Source organism: Osmia bicornis, chromosome 1, assembly GCF_907164935.1.
Source record: "Osmia bicornis bicornis chromosome 1, iOsmBic2.1, whole genome shotgun sequence".
In the NCBI taxonomy this organism is placed as follows: Eukaryota; Metazoa; Arthropoda; class Insecta; order Hymenoptera; family Megachilidae; genus Osmia; species Osmia bicornis.
This window is the reverse complement of record NC_060216.1, coordinates 12363073-12379241: the sequence shown is the minus strand read 5'-3', so window position 1 is coordinate 12379241 and position 16169 is coordinate 12363073. Positions and strand designations below refer to the sequence as shown.

The 16169-nt window shown below is 32.8% G+C and overlaps 5 protein-coding genes across 10 annotated transcripts; 4 read left to right on the top strand and 1 right to left on the bottom strand.

Annotated features, from left to right (window-relative positions):
* The first annotated feature begins 317 nt into the window (after positions 1–317).
* On the top strand, positions 318–3874 carry LOC114876398 (tudor domain-containing protein 3). 2 transcript variants are annotated; one of them, XM_029187842.2, is made up of 11 exons: positions 318–702; positions 805–889; positions 955–1154; positions 1213–1360; positions 1419–1652; positions 1729–1862; positions 1938–2183; positions 2260–2914; positions 2990–3103; positions 3185–3284; positions 3362–3874. In XM_029187842.2, exons 1-11 carry the CDS (start codon positions 677–679, stop codon positions 3526–3528), a joined length of 2109 nt encoding a protein of 702 aa, XP_029043675.2. In that variant the 5' UTR covers positions 318–676; the 3' UTR covers positions 3529–3874. The 2 variants fall into 2 exon arrangements, with proteins under 2 accessions (XP_029043675.2, XP_029043674.2); XM_029187841.2 differs by having other exon boundaries at positions 331–702; positions 3359–3874.
* A 2199-nt stretch (positions 3875–6073) lies between these two features.
* LOC114876362 (serine/threonine-protein kinase PLK4) lies at positions 6074–9315 on the top strand. The gene is made up of 11 exons (XM_029187739.2): positions 6074–6262; positions 6327–6422; positions 6489–6702; positions 6779–6891; positions 6970–7062; positions 7146–7427; positions 7502–8041; positions 8100–8405; positions 8463–8744; positions 8820–8996; positions 9069–9315. Exons 1-11 carry the CDS (start codon positions 6224–6226, stop codon positions 9246–9248), a joined length of 2322 nt encoding a protein of 773 aa, XP_029043572.1. The 5' UTR covers positions 6074–6223; the 3' UTR covers positions 9249–9315.
* Positions 9316–9474: 159 nt separating this feature from the next.
* On the top strand, positions 9475–12659 carry LOC114876381 (neuronal membrane glycoprotein M6-a). 2 transcript variants are annotated; one of them, XM_029187785.2, is made up of 5 exons: positions 9475–9911; positions 10330–10466; positions 10542–10724; positions 10799–10949; positions 11031–12659. In XM_029187785.2, exons 1-5 carry the CDS (start codon positions 9908–9910, stop codon positions 11345–11347), a joined length of 792 nt encoding a protein of 263 aa, XP_029043618.1. In that variant the 5' UTR covers positions 9475–9907; the 3' UTR covers positions 11348–12659. The 2 variants fall into 2 exon arrangements, with proteins under 2 accessions (XP_029043618.1, XP_029043617.1); XM_029187784.2 differs by lacking the exon at positions 9475–9911 and adding an exon at positions 9954–10262.
* LOC114876382 (N-acetylglucosaminyl-phosphatidylinositol de-N-acetylase) lies at positions 11309–14337 on the bottom strand. 4 transcript variants are annotated; one of them, XM_029187787.2, is made up of 7 exons: positions 14066–14335; positions 13721–13877; positions 13530–13611; positions 13219–13415; positions 13021–13151; positions 12794–12930; positions 11309–11395 (listed from the first exon to the last, which is right to left on the bottom strand). In XM_029187787.2, the coding sequence occupies exons 2-7, from the start codon at positions 13794–13796 to the stop codon at positions 11344–11346; spliced, it is 675 nt and encodes a 224-aa protein (XP_029043620.2). In that variant the 5' UTR covers positions 13797–13877; positions 14066–14335; the 3' UTR covers positions 11309–11343. The 4 variants fall into 4 exon arrangements, with proteins under 4 accessions (XP_029043620.2, XP_029043622.2, XP_046143620.1 ...); XM_029187789.2 differs by having other exon boundaries at positions 13721–13861; XM_046287664.1 differs by having other exon boundaries at positions 13721–14337.
* An 88-nt stretch (positions 14338–14425) lies between these two features.
* LOC114876383 (mitochondrial fission process protein 1) lies at positions 14426–15493 on the top strand. Its single transcript, XM_029187790.2, has 3 exons — positions 14426–14700; positions 14859–14986; positions 15056–15493. The coding sequence occupies exons 1-3, from the start codon at positions 14643–14645 to the stop codon at positions 15329–15331; spliced, it is 462 nt and encodes a 153-aa protein (XP_029043623.1). The 5' UTR covers positions 14426–14642; the 3' UTR covers positions 15332–15493.
* The last annotated feature ends 676 nt before the right edge of the window (positions 15494–16169 follow it).

The following is a 16169-nucleotide window of genomic DNA, read 5'->3' as shown; positions in this document are numbered from 1 at the left end:
TCAAGTGTTGAACTTGAGTGTACTTCAATTTTGTAGTTTTTTAGGATCATATATCTTTCAAAAAAGGTTTATAAATGAATACGACTAAAAAACAATTTAAAATTATAACCTTTGTAATCGGTTACTTATAACCTTTTAGGTTTAGGGTAAAGGGTACTTATAACCTTTTAATAAAATGAGCAAATAATCGAGGCTTTACATTTCTATGTTAAAATACCCAAGAATATTACGGTGGGTGCTAATTCACTGCTAATTAATAAAGTAATTATATTGTTAAGTTTAAACAACAAACGATGTATCGATAGTGACGTGTTAGTGCACAGCACCGATATATCGATCTTGAAATCACGGTAGAGTAAATGTTCAAGATGGTGGCAGAGAATTGGAGGTTTGATAGGCGCGGTTCCTTTTGTTCGTTACTTGGAAGAAGCAGGTGGCATCAGACCGTATAATAAACGGCGTCAGATACCTGCGAAAATATTCGATTTTCGTTTTACAGCCATCAATTTTTCAAAAATATATTTCTTATCGGTTTACACGTCAGCTGACACATGTTTATGTACAAGTCGAATACATGCATGTAACGTGCATGAAATTTCTCCTAATAAAGTTGGCAAAATAAATCAGTTATTTCGTTGAGAAATCCGACTCAATAAACAAAATTACTGTGGATATTATGGAAAAGTTAAAAGATAAGGGGTGGTGCGTATAGAACCTAATCTATTGTGATGCTTATCAGAACTCTGTAGATTTAAGTATCTCTTTAAATTTGAATATATAAATACTTATGAACATTTGAATTAGGTACATTACAGATCATGGTTATACCGTTGCAAGTGATTCTGAAAATATTACTGATATACAAAAGATCATTAAGCGATTATTGGATGTAAGTACAATTTAACCCATAAATATCAGTGAATAGAAATGATTATTCCTTTGTTTCCTGTGTAGCTTGATTTAAGAGAGATTGGTAGTGGTCAAGGAGATATTAATGAGGGTAATATTGTGTTACAAATACAAAAGTTACGTAATGTTGCTGCACCAAAAAGCAATGAGGAATCCCGTGCAGCTCCACGATTGTTGAAATTATTTTTAACGGATGGTAAAAATAATTTTCAAGCTGTAGAAGTTGAACATATTTCATTTTTAAGGTAAGAAACAAATACTTGTATAATTTTTATTTGTGCAATTAACTTAATTATATTTTAGCTTAAATACTCCTCCTGGCACAAAAATATTGCTTGGATCAGGAAGTCCGCCGATGTCTCATGGAATTATCTTACTTAGACCATCACAGATAGCACAAGTGCTCGGAGGAAAAGTAACAAGCCTTGTAGAAAAATGGGAACTGAACAAAGTAAGTTAATTAATTTAATTTTAATGTATATGAAATTAACATTATCTTTTTATAACAGAAATTGGCATTGCATACAAGAGTAAGGTCTACAGAAGAAGGTGGACCACCACCATGGATACCATTTGGTAAAAAGATTATAAAAGTCTCTGAACATGATAAGAATTTCAAAGCTTTAGCAGAGAAAGAAAAAGCTAGTAAAGAAAATGCTGAGTTTGAAGCTCAGCGTAAGGATGCTATAGCAGAAGCTGCTAAACAAGGTAGCAAGAAAGTGTTTGGTGGTGGAAATAAACAGGTACAAATTAACACTTTTGTTTAGAGCAATCACGATTATTTTACAATTTGTTTAAACTGTTATGATTATTTTGCAGCTTTTAGATCATAGTGTACAAAAAATTGTAGACCAAGGCTTTTCTATAGAACAAGCAGAATATGCATTGAAAGTCAATCGAAATAATGTTGATAAAGCTTTGAAAAGTTTGCAGAAAGCAGAGAGTAAACAGAGGTATATCTGGTTTCTTTTATTTGAATGCATTCAATATTTACAATCTTCTTAACCTTATAGTTTTAATTATTTTAGTACATTCAAAGAAGTCCGGGAACCACGTGAACCGCGAAATAAACGATTCGAGAAGAAATCTGAGGAAAGCAAACCAAGTAGCGGAAAAATATCCCTTTTTGATTTTCTTGAAGATAAATTACCTTTACAGTCTGAATCTGCAGAAACAAATAATTTATCTCAGAATAGTTATACACAAAATACAGAAAGTAATCACGAGAGAATTGAGTTTAAAAATAATGAAATACAAAGTGGAAAAAGTGGAAGGTATACATTTGCAATAGTAGGATTTTTTGAATAATAATATAATTGAAATAATAACTAAAAACGTCTGTTTTAATAGAGCTCAAAAAGGAGGCAGAGGATATCAAGTACCTCCAAGACATTCGGACGAAAATAGGAGCAGTAAAAAATCAAATTTTACCAATACTGTACCTCCCCAATTTTCTCAATATAATGGAGGAAACCATTCTCAGCAAAATAAACCGCCAAGATTTCAACGAAACCAAGATACTCATAATCATTCTCAACAAGATACTGGAATAAAAACGTATCAAAAATCTCAATCAAATGATTTACGAACTTCCGGTTTACACACGCGTACAGATGGAGTAAATGTAACCAATAGTAATAATTATTATAAAGCTCCGCAAGATCAACAGGGAAAAAATTTTGGTACCAGCAGGAATTATAATCATCATGATCCTGATGCCAGGAATAGGCAAACTTATGATGCTTCTTACGGTAGGCACAATCGAGCGCAAGAAGACGGAACGCATAGGGCTTATCCTGCAAGTACAACTGATAAAAATTACAAAAATCAACTGAACAGATTTCAACCGAATGACAATTCTGGTGGCAAAGGAACTATAGGGCCCAACAATCAAAGAGGTCAAAATCAGTATAATAGCAATCAAAATGCGAATATTCCTGTTGGCAGTACCTGGGTTTGGCGAGTAGGTGACAAATGTCTAGCCAAATACTGGGAAGATAACAGGGTAAAATAATATATCCATTTATGTGCATGGTAAAACATTATTGTATTTGTTTTAATTAATATTTCTAACATACAGTATTACACCGCAAAAGTAACTGGTGTATCAGACAGGACATGTGTTGTTCAATTCAAAGGATTTGAAAACTATGAAGAAGTGCTACAAGTGGACTGTTTACCTTTAACAAATGATGTACGTAAAGTGAGCTTAATTTTATCATGTATTTAATATTGTGTACATAAGTTAATAACTATTCTATTTCAATTACACTAGCATCAAGTTGTTCAAGATTACGCGCTAGATCAAAAGCAGTTAGATCAACGATTTAACAACAGGCAACTACGTTATGATCAAACGCAAAATCACATAGCTGGTAAATTAACAAAACTTTTGAAAATAGATGTCTATTCTTTTCGTAAAAGAAATAAGGACCTAAAATTTTTATAGCAGGAATGGAATTTCGTAGAGGTGGAAATGGAGTTGTTCCTGCAAATAAATCTGGTAGTTATAATAAGAAACGTAATCAGCAACGAAGTACACAGCCCATTTATCAACCTCCAGCACAACGATGCCAGAGTTCTATGCCTATGAATACTCCAAATAATACCTTACTTTAATGTACCATTAAAGTTTTTAGCAAAAGTACTGAACTTCACTAAATTTCTGATTGTAGTTGTGTTATTTTTGATCATTGACCTCATGAAAAAGAATTACATACTTTTTGTGTATGGTGGTTTAAATAATAGGTCAATAGTTTAAGACGCGACATGAATAAGTCCTGTGCCACAAATAATTCATAAATTAAATATGTAATATGTGTATATCATTTATTTCCTTACATACCGAAAGTGAAACTAATGGCTAAAAACGTTAATGTAAGGTATTTATTATATTACCCAGAACATCAAGATATTTATATTGTAGACTAATTGCATACTAATATTAAAAAAATGTGCAACATTTCGATATTTCATCCATTTTCGCTAAAACATTAACATTCAATCCAAATGCATAATGTAAAAATTGTGCTGTATATTATTTGTAATTAATTTGTAATTGTAGATATTTAGAGTAAATTACAGTTGTGAAAAAAAAAATATGTTTAAATTGATAATTTGTGTTTCGAGAATGAACGCCATCTGCTCTTCGTTAAAATAGTCTGGATGTCGACCTTGTAGCATCGTGGAGTGTTAGGGACCACTTTGCGACGGGACTCGCCCGGTATATCGACTTGATATACAGGGGTGTTAGGGACCCCGAAACACCAGCGACTCTTTCTGCATACCAACAAAATATCATACTGTGGTATTAGGGACCACTAAGCGCCGGCGACATTGCATACACCTCCATGAAGCTAGCCGAAAGGAATAATAAAATATTATTTTTAATTTTTCTTAGTGTATTCCGTTTGTAAATTGTTTGTGATTGATTGTGAGTCCATTTCTAACGTTTGTAACAAATTAGCTCTTTTGTAGTTAGCAATTTTATTTCAATCATGATGTGAGCCGAAACTTTTTAGTAATTGTTTATAATAAACAGATTTTGTGATAACTGATAACTGTAATTGATTGGCAATCGTTTGTCATTTACAAATATATCATTTTCATTTTTTGTGAGTGAATAATTTCTTAATCATTTACAAGTTTGTTTCATAATAAATAATTGTAGTGCGCAAGCGCTACAGATCCGGTCGTATTCATCACTATCTCGAACAAGTGAGTTTCAGGATTTGTTCGTTTTTAGGTCTTATATTTCGCTATTTGCTTCGAAGTCCCTGACACACCGGTGGCATAATATTGGTATGCAGCGTCACCGGTACATCGGGGTCTCAGATACCCCAAATGCCGTAGTGTCGGTAAGCAAAAAGCGTCATCGATGCTTCGGGGTCCTTGACACCCCGGTGGCATAATATTGGGATACGGCGTCACCGGTACTTCGGGATCTCAGATACCCCAAATGCCTTAATGTCTCTTTTCATCCCTACACTCTTTTCATCCCTACATTCCTGACATCTCTTCATCCCTTAAATCCCTACATTCTTTTCATCTCTACACTCTTTTCATCCCTACATTTCTTACATTGCTTCTTCCCTTACATCCCTACATTCCTTTCATCCCTGCATTCCTTACATCTCTGCATCCCTTATAATAAATATATTATAAAGACTGCTCGAGTAAAGGTAAGTAAAGGTAAGTAAAGGTAAGTAAAGGTAAGTAAAGGTAAGTTAGTTCCTCTTTTCACCGCCAGAGGGCGCTGATTCGACATCGAAATTTTAGTTCACATTTTTGCCGCCAGAGGGCCAGAAATTAAGCAAGATTTAGTTCCTTTTTTCGCGAAAATTTCGGAAAAATAGCGCCCCCTAGCGGCAAAAAATTGAACTAAAATTTCGATGTCGAGTCAGCGCCCTCTGAGGGCGAAAAAAGGAACTAAATCTTGCTCAATTTCTGGCCCTCTGGCGGCAAAAATGCGAACTAAAATTTCGATGTCGAGTCAGCGCCCTCTGAGGGCGAAAAAAGGAACTAAATCTTGCTCAATTTCTGGCCCTCTGGCGGCAAAAATGCGAACTAAAATTTCGATGTCGTATCAGCGCCCTCTGGTGGAGAAAAATAGAACTAAATCATGCGCGATTTCTGGCCCTCTAGCGGCAAAAATGTGAACTAAAATTTCGCTGTCGAATCAGCGCCCTCTGGCGGCGAAAGGAGGAACTAAATTTGTATAAAATCGCAGGCCTTATAGCCGCAAAGTTTCAACTCAATTTCAGGGAGGTACTGGGATGTACGGAATGCAGGAATATAAGGGATACAAGGATGTAAAGGGTACAGGCATGTAAGGGATGCAGGGATGTAAGGGATGTTGGGATATAAAGAAGGCAGGAATGTGAAGAATGCAGAGATGTAAGGGATGAAGGGTTGTAAGGAATGTAGGGATGAAAAGAATGTAGGGATGAAGAGAATGTAGGGCTGAAGAAAATGTAGGGATAAATAGAATGTAGGGATACAAAGAATGTAGGGATGAAAGTAATGCAGGGATGTTAGGGATGTGTAACCCTGCTATGTCTGGGACCCCTTAGTGAAGACAAAGCATGTCTAGTCTGGTTCATGGTTGGATCTGTAGTCACTGCCATCTATCATGATACAAGATATATTAAAATTTATATATGGCGGTCGCGCCATGTCATTTATATTTACAAAATTTATTGATATATTTCCTAAATATATTTCATTTCCATCGAATTTCATGTATTAAAAAAGTGCTATTTATTGACCGTGGTGATTGAAAGTATTTTACTATTCTGTCACCTCGGTACTGGAAATGCCACCGCTATCGGGAGGTTTCGGTGAACAAATAGAGGTTAGCTTTTTAAATTTATACGCTTGTTTCATTGATACATTCCATTAATTACTTCTAATTTTAGGATTATGAGGTATTAAATTTACTTGGAAAAGGCGGCTTTGCTAGTGTCTATCGAGCGAAATGTCTTCGCAGCGGCATGGAAGTGGCGATCAAGATGGTAATTCAAATTTATAGGTTAAAAAGTGATACGTCATTCAAAATTGAATTTAAAAAATAATTCTAGATCGACAAGAAATTGATGCAAGCTGCTGGGATGGTGGGTAGAGTACGTCAAGAAGTCGCAATACATTCAAGACTAAAGCATCCAGCAGTACTTGAATTGTATACATTCTTTGAGGATGCTAATTATGTTTATTTGGTATTAGAGCTGTGTCATAATGGAGAGCTTCAACGTTTTCTTAAACTACAGGGTTCTCGTTCATTACCCGAAGAGCAAGGTATGATTCTAAACCAAGTTATACTTTCAATTATTTTATAAGTTTACACATACTTCATGAGGTTTCATTGTTTTAGCTGCTCGTATAATTAGACAAGTAGTGCAAGGATTGTTATATTTGCATTCACATCAAATACTGCATAGAGATATGTCCTTGTCTAATTTGCTCTTAAGTAGAGATATGCAAGTGGTAAGGGAAACTATATATTATAGCTTTCTAATTTGATTGAATTGAGAATATTAAGTATAGTTGAGTATTAATTTATAGAAAATAGCAGATTTTGGTTTGGCTACTCAATTGACAAGGCCTGATGAGAAACACTTAACGATGTGCGGTACTCCTAATTATATATCGCCCGAGGTTTGTTAAGTAATTTTTTATAATAGTTTATGTAAGAAAAAAGTGTAGGCACTTCCAAAATATTCGTTCATATATTCTTGTAGATAGCAACGAGATCATCGCATGGTTTAGAAGCAGATGTATGGAGTTTAGGGTGTATGCTATATACTTTATTAGTTGGCAAGCCACCATTTGATACAGACGCTGTTAAAAGTACGTTGACACGTGTTGTGATGGCTGATTATGTAATGCCAGCTCATTTATCAGATAATGCTAAGGATCTTATTGACAAATTGTTAAAGAAAAATCCAAAAGATAGAATTCGCTTGCGCGATATTCCGAAACATCCGTTTATAAGTAATTTAGAAAGAAATAAATTACATAGTGTGAGTAATATCTATATAAATATAAATTGAACATAATTTTACTCTTAAATTATATTAAATATTTATATTAATAGGAGAAAAATGGTATGAGTAAAGGGCTATTCGGGGATGGTATGCTTGATTCAGGAGTAGGAAGAACTTTGTCTTCCTACGGTAGACCGAGAATGCGTTCTAAATCGGAAGAAAGAATGTCAACGATGCCGATGATGTCCAATGGTCTAGGACCAATGTTTAGTGCAAGAAGCGAAGCTTTATCTGAACCTATTACAAAAACAAATTTATACAAAGCAAATTGCATCGATTACCGCGCAAAAGAAAATTCGATGTTAGCTGGGATACCACCACCTCCGCAAAGTAGGGTATGTTCGCAGAATGAGCATTATAGCAATTGTGATGTATATGAAGAGATTGAAAAGCAGAAGAATGATAAATATAAAAGAAAGGAGAAGGCTGAGAACTGTTTTGAAAATACCGAAGATGGGGGAAAATTGCAAGTTCCACCTTTGAGTTCAGAAAGACTACAACCTACTAGACATAGAACAAAAAATGCGATCCTTACTATTTTAGATAACGGAGAAGTGTGCATTGAATTTATCAAACGTCGAAATGGTGTGGTATGTATAAAGTAAAATAAAAGCCAGAGATCATTGTAATGTGATTGTTATATTACAGGAAAAAATAAGCGAAGTATGCCGTATATCGAGTGACGGTTTAAGAGTTATCCTTTATAAACCCATCGTTTCAACGGAAGTGGGTAATCAACCACCTCCATTACCATCTCGTGGTGCAGATAGTATTTATTCCTACGAAAATTTACCTACACGTCATCATAGGAAATATGTATACGCTTCGCGTTTTATTAAACTTGTGAGAGCTAAAACACCAAAACTAACGCTGTACACGCAACGATCAAAATGTCTTTTCATGGAAAATGGGCCACATCCTGATTGTGAAGTTCACTTCTATAATGGAGTGAAGGTATATAAATAAGTATTTCAAATATTGAACAAATGAAAATGTTGATAATTGCTGCAGGTTGTGCGTGTTGATGGTAATGTTAAAATAACTGAGAGAAGCGATGGTTCTACTTATACAGAAAGTGAATTTCCATCACATTATGATGAATATTATGAACATTATTCGGAGTGCTATCAACGTTGCTTGTTGCTGGAGTCTACTTTAACATCTCTAGAAGCGGCAACGGGACATACTTGTTTTCCCGTAATAATTGGACGTAGGCCTAACACGGCCTTAAATGATTCTCCTTGTTCGCAAGGAAAAGAAAATATTTCGCAGACAACGAACAGCACACCCGTGGTATGTAACGAAAAATATGTATATGTATGTAAATTTCTTGAAAAGTATAATTTATGTATCTGTCTGGTGTTTCAGATGCCATCTTTTGATGCCAGTTCTGTTATTTCGACAGTAGCGTCACGGTCACGAAAACTAAATTCCATAAGAAATTTAAATAATACTAATAAGATAGCGATTCCGGGTATAGGTACGGCGACACAACTATCATCCGGAGATATTCGCGTTGATTATAAGGATGGTACTGCTTTAACTGTAAGTAAGATAAAAAATTGTAATCAAATCTATACTAATTTTGTTTTGATCAAATTCAATTGTTATCCTTAGGTAAGTCCTCAAACCTATGGTGGGGGTATAGTTTATGAGAGCAACAATGGTATGGTTACAAGATATAATCAACATCATCAACAAAATTCGGAAGTACCACATATTGTTAAAGAAAAATTACGTCACCTCCCAGTAGTTATTAAATACATAGTTCAACCGAAGCATAAAAATATCCGGTAGTTGTAAATGTATATTTAGAGAATTGAATATTTTGTATAGAATATAGATTTAGAGTAGTATAATTATATATAAGTACATTATTTTTATAGATTTATAAAGTATATTATATTTTCCCATTATAAAATAACAGATTTTTTAAGAATAATAAAAAATATATATTTTAATATTTTTTATGTGTTGGTTAATCCTTCCTTTTAATAATGCGAAAACATGTCTGTGAGTGACGCTGAGGGCAACGTCCCATTCACTTTTACCTTCTGACGCCATATTGATTTGTTTTAAAGGGTCATTGAAAAACACAGAAACGATATTATAAAGTTACGAATCTTTAACTTAAATCATTATGAATACTGTGTAAATTCGTCGTATTGAATGTATTCTCTCGAGTTTCATACATGAAACATAGAAAATTATTTTCATTCTTAAAAATAAATAATAGCAACAGTTTGTCAAAAGGAATAGTAAGGTCTTCACAAATGAATGGTATGACGTGCGGATATATAATTAAGAGAAGTGTGTGGGATGTTATTCACTAATACAGCAAACGACATTCAATTGCAACAATAAGTGAGAGAATTCTAACGATATAGTCTCGGAGTCAGTTATAGGCAGTGTCCATTTGGAAGTATTCTAACCACGAACAACAATAAACTCGAAACATGGGTAAGCAGACGATTTGTAAAAGTACTTGGGAGAATCTCTTATTCATAGAAAGATCGTTTTTCATTGAATTTACGCCTTTATTAGTCAGAATTCGATACGTAAGCTACTCACGTACGATACGCTTCGTAATCTTATCTATAATATACATATGTAAGATTACTCATTGATGGTTCAGTCATCGTTTCACACCTCGTTCGAACAGGTGTTAAAGTTATTTGTAGTTGAAAATGAGGGATCAACAAGAAGCAACCGATAGTTTACCATTGCGTCGACGATTTGATAGTAATTTTAGTGTTGATAGATTTTCTGAAAAAAGTCTGCATGGATTTGATTTTGAAATTCGATCTTGTAGTGAGTTTTTTGAAAAATAAATATATTTTTTAGCAGAATTCATAGATTCAATGTTTAATTTTTTCAGGAAATATGTGTAATGATTGTATGGCCAGAGTGCCCTATGCAACTCTTATTGCAACTATAATGTGTTGCTTAGGGGTGGGTATATTTTGTGGCACAATGTACAGAGGTGTTACATTGGGTTCTTTAATGATGGATCAGGTAAGATTTTAACTGTAATGTATATTATATATTCTACTGTATTTAAAATGCTTATTAATGATTATATATTATAAGGTATTTCACTTACATCTTGGGTGGCTAGAAGCTGTTCAGTTAACTTTTGCAACAATTGGTGCTAGTATGGCAGCTTTAGGATTTATGATATTATGTGTTGGTTGTCTCGCAACTGGAGCTACAAGGCATAAAGTATATAGAGCATGGAGATCCAGAGTTGGTGGACGTATTTCTTGTGCTGTTGTATGTATTTTTATTATCATATATTTCTAAAAAAAAAAAAAACAGAATAAGAAAATATATTTTATATTTTCCAGTTCATGACAATCACCTACATACTACAACTAGGCTGGCTTGTAATATTTGCATTCTTGGTTATAATTACCTGGATTTTCACTATATTTTGGGGATTATGCAGTAATCCTAGAGTTCAGTCTCTTGATCAATGCATTGATTTCACTCAATTCAGTAAGTGTTTTTCAATTTAAAGAAATTTCTATAAATTTTTTTAAACAAAACGCAATGTTATGTGTAATTTAATTATTGCAGGTTTCATATTCCCAAATAATACAAGAATAGAGGACATGAAGGTATGTGGACCACAAGAGGTAAAGCTGTTTTGTAAAGATTTTGTTGAAAAAGCAGAGGTGATGTTTATTTTGGCTACAGTAGCCACAATGCTAGTGGTGTTAAGTTTGATACATTACTTGATGTGTCTATCTGCCAATTACGCGCATATCCGGGATCATGAGAAATTCCAAGAATTACAAGAACTTCAGTATCTGCAAGAGCCAGGAGATCCAGATTCTCCTCAACCCGGTATGGGAACTTTGGGTTCGCATCATCGTACTAAAGACAGGTTCTAGGATACGGCCCGCGAGATCTTCGCGATGAATCCTTTATAATTAACATTCCTGTTTAAAAAAGATCGAGAATCTTTTCACTCCAAGGATTGATAACAGTTTCGTGTTGTTCTTCTCCTACGTACCTAAACTCAGTATTCTACTTAATCAATTATTATCACAGTAGTTTACTGACCGAAGATCTTGCGGGAACACATCATGCCGTCCATTATCTGCGACTGTCTTGTAAGCATTTATTTTGTTTTAAAGTTATAAATCGATTAAGTAATTAGAGGTAAGTAAAATTTCATTTATATATCGTTGAATTTCAATACATACATGAGAACATTCCATAATTTATATTTGTAAGAAGATAAAATATTTTATTTTGAACGCAAATGTATAGTGATTATGCGCGAAGATTAGAAAATATAAGCGCACAGAGTATACTTTTCAAATTGTTTGGTAGATGAAAATATATATAATTATTATCGACCTACATAAATTAGGTACGTAATAGTTGCACAAAAGTATTATTTCGTATTAAAGATTTGATTAACGATGTGTTTATGAGACTGTTTATAAATACAAACTGTATTGTTAAGTGCTATTCATATCATTAATATGAAGATTTGTTCAATGAAAAATATATAGATCTTTTCATATGTTAGAGTAAAGTAATCATCTGCTCTCATCATACTGGAGGAAAAGTAAAAAAAATATGATTGGTTTTTGTTATTTTTTTTTTTAATTTGCTACTTATTACACTTGTATTAAAAAATATGTTCGAATGTTTTATATTTTCCTCCGGTATGAATAAGTTAAGTATTATATTAGAGATCTATCACTCTTGTACAATTACCTGAAGAGATTAAATTGTAATGTGAATTATCAGAGAAGACAATAGAAAATTAGTTCAAATTGTATTTTTAATGCACAATACATAACTGTGCCAAATTTATGCGATTTAAACTTACGTCTATATGGAAGAAAAAACGATCACGTATATATATTACACGTTATTATTGGTAGACAATATTTAACACAAATACCTATGGTTAAGATATGACACAAGTTCAACTTGCTCAAATTATTTCGTAATTCTGACTATTTCCGACTGTATGATACGTTCAAAAAGTACTATATCGCGCACATTATATAAATACATATCAAATTGGACAATGAGTTTCATTTATATAAAGTTACAATAAATAATTGTATGAGAAAAATTACTGTACGAACAAAAGATGGATTTATTATTAAGTTTGTTCTATATTTGTTTTTCTAAACATTTGTATATTCTTGTAAGATCAAATAAAAAATACTTTCTAATCGACACATATGTTTAGTTGTTTAAAATAGTTTTAAAGTACTTTCAGAATCCTATCATTTTATTATACATTAATAGACAAATTTTATTATGTACAATTAATTACAATCTGTACAAATTTACGATTTAACATGACTTACTCGTCAAAAAATTGGAGGTCCAACTCTAGATCAAGAGCACTCATTTCTTGCAAGGTATTAACGAACGTATATCGCGAAAATATCATGTACAACTTCCGAAACCACACATATTGCGACTTGTGTGCAGTCATGGCTTTCTGCAAGACAAGAAGCAGTTCCAAAAATTTCATATTTTCTATTTTTTTCAAAAAATGAAAATTATGAATATATATTGATTCAACACTTACTCTTATGACTTTTCTTTGATCGTATGTCACTAAATACCAGTATGAAGCACATAATAAACTAACTGGTAAATCTAAGAGTTGCATATATTTTCTAATTATATTCACAGACTCTAACACGTATAGTTTACAATCTGTAAAGAGATTGAATTAGTATTCTATTAAAGTTGGTTTAACTATGGTAATGACATAGATACTAACAGTGTGGTACTTTCTTTTCTATACATAATGCAGCTATGGCAAAATACAGAGAGATATGATTTTTGTGTCTACTTATACCATGCTTGTCAAATGTTACAACTGCATTGATTTTATAACATTCTATGTGATGTAAAATACATTCTGCCACTATCTCTGTTGGCCATTGTACATTTTGATCATCAGGTAACTCTGTGCTCCTATACATGTATTTATTGTACTAAGATAGAAGATTAAAGGGATAGTTTTCGATGATATTCAGATAAACAAGAATGAATTATTTTACAAAATAATTAAATAAAATAGTGTCTCACATTACTATAGTCACATTAGCTTCTGGAATTCCTAATATTTTTGTACAATCATATAATTCTTCTTTTCTCCTCTTATCCCCACCTACAAGGACGATTGACATTTGATATAGCAGTATATATGTTATTTATACATTTAATACTTGAAGTATATTTGTTTTATTACAAGACAATAAGTTCAATCTTATGCATACCATTGCTAAGACATAGAAGATAAATCTCACTAGCCTTTGATTTTGTTATCCAATATAACAGTGGTCCAAAGAACATGACCTCATCATCAGGATGAGCAGTGACTAACAATATTCTGGCAGGTGGACCTGGAAGCTGCCACGCTGTGTGGCTAACTTTCTTCAAGATTGAATAAAGAAAAATACAAACGCAAAGGTACGCGACAATAGCTATTAACAATTGCCATGAAATTTCTTTAATGTAATACCACCACCAACAAATTATTTCGTTAACTTGCATACTAAAATATTCCCTAATAATATCGAGATCTAACATTTTGAACGACAAGTACGATCTTTTCCACTTACAAATATCACGGTCCTGTCATATTTCCGGAAGCGTGTGTCGTTTCTTCGAAGTTTAGGATAAAATCTCTTTGATTAAAAGAACATTGTAAGGTTATGAAGTATAACCAGATAATTGGATTCAGCGCCATATTTGTTCACATTAATATATGCATAACTATATCATTGCAATACTATTATAATACTTTTTGACAGTTAAAATAGTCAAAAATTTGAGAAACTGATTTAATTAATTGTATTTCAAATATTTCATACCGCATATCAAGTGCAAGTGATGTGTCAAAATCATTAGGATCTAAAATTCCCTATATTTGAAATTTTGTTCGTATATGTTTTCAGCCTGTTTAAAGGACTGTACTTTTTTTACATTCCACTTTATTATTAGCTTACGACAATTGTATTTTTTTTAAAGTAATTTATTGGATTTATGTTAACTAGTAAAAGTACAATTTATACAACTTACATTATATTCATATGAATTAGACCGTGCCAATATATAATATTTGAAACATATTTCTAGCACATTAGGTTAGATTCTACCCGGTAGTATAAAAATTATATAAAAAACAAACATTTTAGTATGAAGGAAACACAAGGAAAAGTAGATATATATCGTGACACACCTGTCAGATACTTGGGTAATAAAGAACAGGTTATCAAATGCTGTTATTTAACTTTTCATTAATCTATTTGATTTTAAATTTATTGTTTCCATGCATTGATACTTATAACTTCATAAATATTTTATTGTGATTTTTGTAGTAATAATACTTAAAGATTATAATTACTTTTCTAGGATATGCAAATGAGGTAGGAGAAGCCTTCAGGTCTCTAATTCCAAATTCAGTAGTATGGTTCAGTTACATTGTATCTACTGGATATGTTTTTGCAGATACAATTGACAAAGGTTTACAAGCCTATCATGTAAGTTAAATGTAAAAAAAAGTTGTCTAGCAAATAGATTGAAAATATAATAAATGTATTATATTTTAGAAAAATCCAAACGCAACAAAAGATGTTCTAATTTCTATGAGTGATACTTTACTATGGCAATCATTTGCATCAGTGATTATTCCTGGCTTTACAATTAACAGAATTTGCACTGCTGTTCAATATGTACAAAAGAGTAATGTGGCCTTAAAAAGTCGATGGATTCCCACAATTGTTGGTTTGGCATCCATACCTTTTATAATACATCCTATAGATGCTGCTGTGGAAGAAGCAATGAATATGACTTATAGAAAGTGGATAGGATATTATCCTAAATGACCACTACTTTAAAATGTGTATATGAAGCTGTAGGATTTGCTGAAAGTATATTTTAAGTTTGCTTATTGTTAGTTTGAAAGGGAAATACTGCATTATTGCAGTTGAAAATTGTATACATTTTGTTATATTGTACATATTAAATTTTGTTTCAATATTATAAAACACTGTATATTGAATATACACTCTACAACAACAAAATTATATGCAGCTAATAATAAAATGCATTAAATTGTTATTTTTCCATTTTCACTTTTCGATTTACTTTCGAACTTGGGGGAGTTGGGGGAGTCAGGAGTGTCGAGAAAGACAGGTAGACTCCGTCATAGAATTCCCTATCTTTCAAATAACAATTCACACTTCTCTTTATCTAAGAGAAGCCTGAATTGCATGAGACTGTACACGATTCAGTGGTACATATTTGAAACTAGAGTAAACGAAGTAGAATTGTCCACTATATAGTCAGCCGCGGTGAAAATGTTAGTTTACCGGAAATCTCATAATGCGCCGAAATTAAGATATATATTTGAAATTTTAATTATTTAAAATATCGATTCGTAAATCGGTCGTTTGCTCGAGAAAGTTGAAATGAAATAAACGGGTCTGGTTGAAAACCAATTAATAATTACCGCATACGGAAGATCATAACTCGTAGGCCACGTTTATTTTTCCCATTTATCGTCTTGTCGAGTCGGATGAGCTAGCCGCAGAACAATGGCTCGACATTGCGTAGGAACGAATAGCCTGTCATACCTGTGACATATATTTTTTTTGTCGCAAGTACAATCACCACGTCAGTCAAGAAGAAAAACTGATCGTATTTCTTTGCTCATGGGAATAA

Coding starts and splice junctions, on each gene's coding strand:
- LOC114876398 (XM_029187841.2), top strand. CDS start 677: ATGGAAAAGTTAAAAGATAAGGGGTG. Junction 1,361..1,418: donor AAAAATGGGAACTGAACAAA/GTAAGTTAATTA, acceptor TTTTTATAACAG/AAATTGGCATTGCATACAAG. Junction 2,184..2,259: donor CAAAGTGGAAAAAGTGGAAG/GTATACATTTGC, acceptor CTGTTTTAATAG/AGCTCAAAAAGGAGGCAGAG.
- LOC114876362 (XM_029187739.2), top strand. CDS start 6,224: ATGCCACCGCTATCGGGAGGTTTCGGTGAACAAATAGAG. Junction 7,428..7,501: donor AAAGAAATAAATTACATAGT/GTGAGTAATATC, acceptor TTATATTAATAG/GAGAAAAATGGTATGAGTAA. Junction 8,406..8,462: donor ACTTCTATAATGGAGTGAAG/GTATATAAATAA, acceptor TAATTGCTGCAG/GTTGTGCGTGTTGATGGTAA.
- LOC114876381 (XM_029187784.2), top strand. CDS start 10,139: ATGAGGGATCAACAAGAAGCAACCGATAGTTTACCATTGCGTCGACGA. Junction 10,725..10,798: donor GACGTATTTCTTGTGCTGTT/GTATGTATTTTT, acceptor TATATTTTCCAG/TTCATGACAATCACCTACAT. Junction 10,950..11,030: donor CATTGATTTCACTCAATTCA/GTAAGTGTTTTT, acceptor TAATTATTGCAG/GTTTCATATTCCCAAATAAT.
- LOC114876382 (XM_046287664.1), bottom strand. CDS start 14,033: ATGTTAGATCTCGATATTATTAGGGAATATTTTAGTATGCAAGTTAAC. Junction 13,152..13,218: donor AGAAAAGAAAGTACCACACT/GTTAGTATCTAT, acceptor ATCTCTTTACAG/ATTGTAAACTATACGTGTTA. Junction 11,396..12,793: donor GACCTCCAATTTTTTGACGA/GTAAGTCATGTT, acceptor TTTTTTAAACAG/GAATGTTAATTATAAAGGAT.
- LOC114876383 (XM_029187790.2), top strand. CDS start 14,643: ATGAAGGAAACACAAGGAAAAGTAGATATATATCGTGACACACCTGTC. Junction 14,701..14,858: donor CACACCTGTCAGATACTTGG/GTAATAAAGAAC, acceptor TTACTTTTCTAG/GATATGCAAATGAGGTAGGA. Junction 14,987..15,055: donor AAGGTTTACAAGCCTATCAT/GTAAGTTAAATG, acceptor ATTATATTTTAG/AAAAATCCAAACGCAACAAA.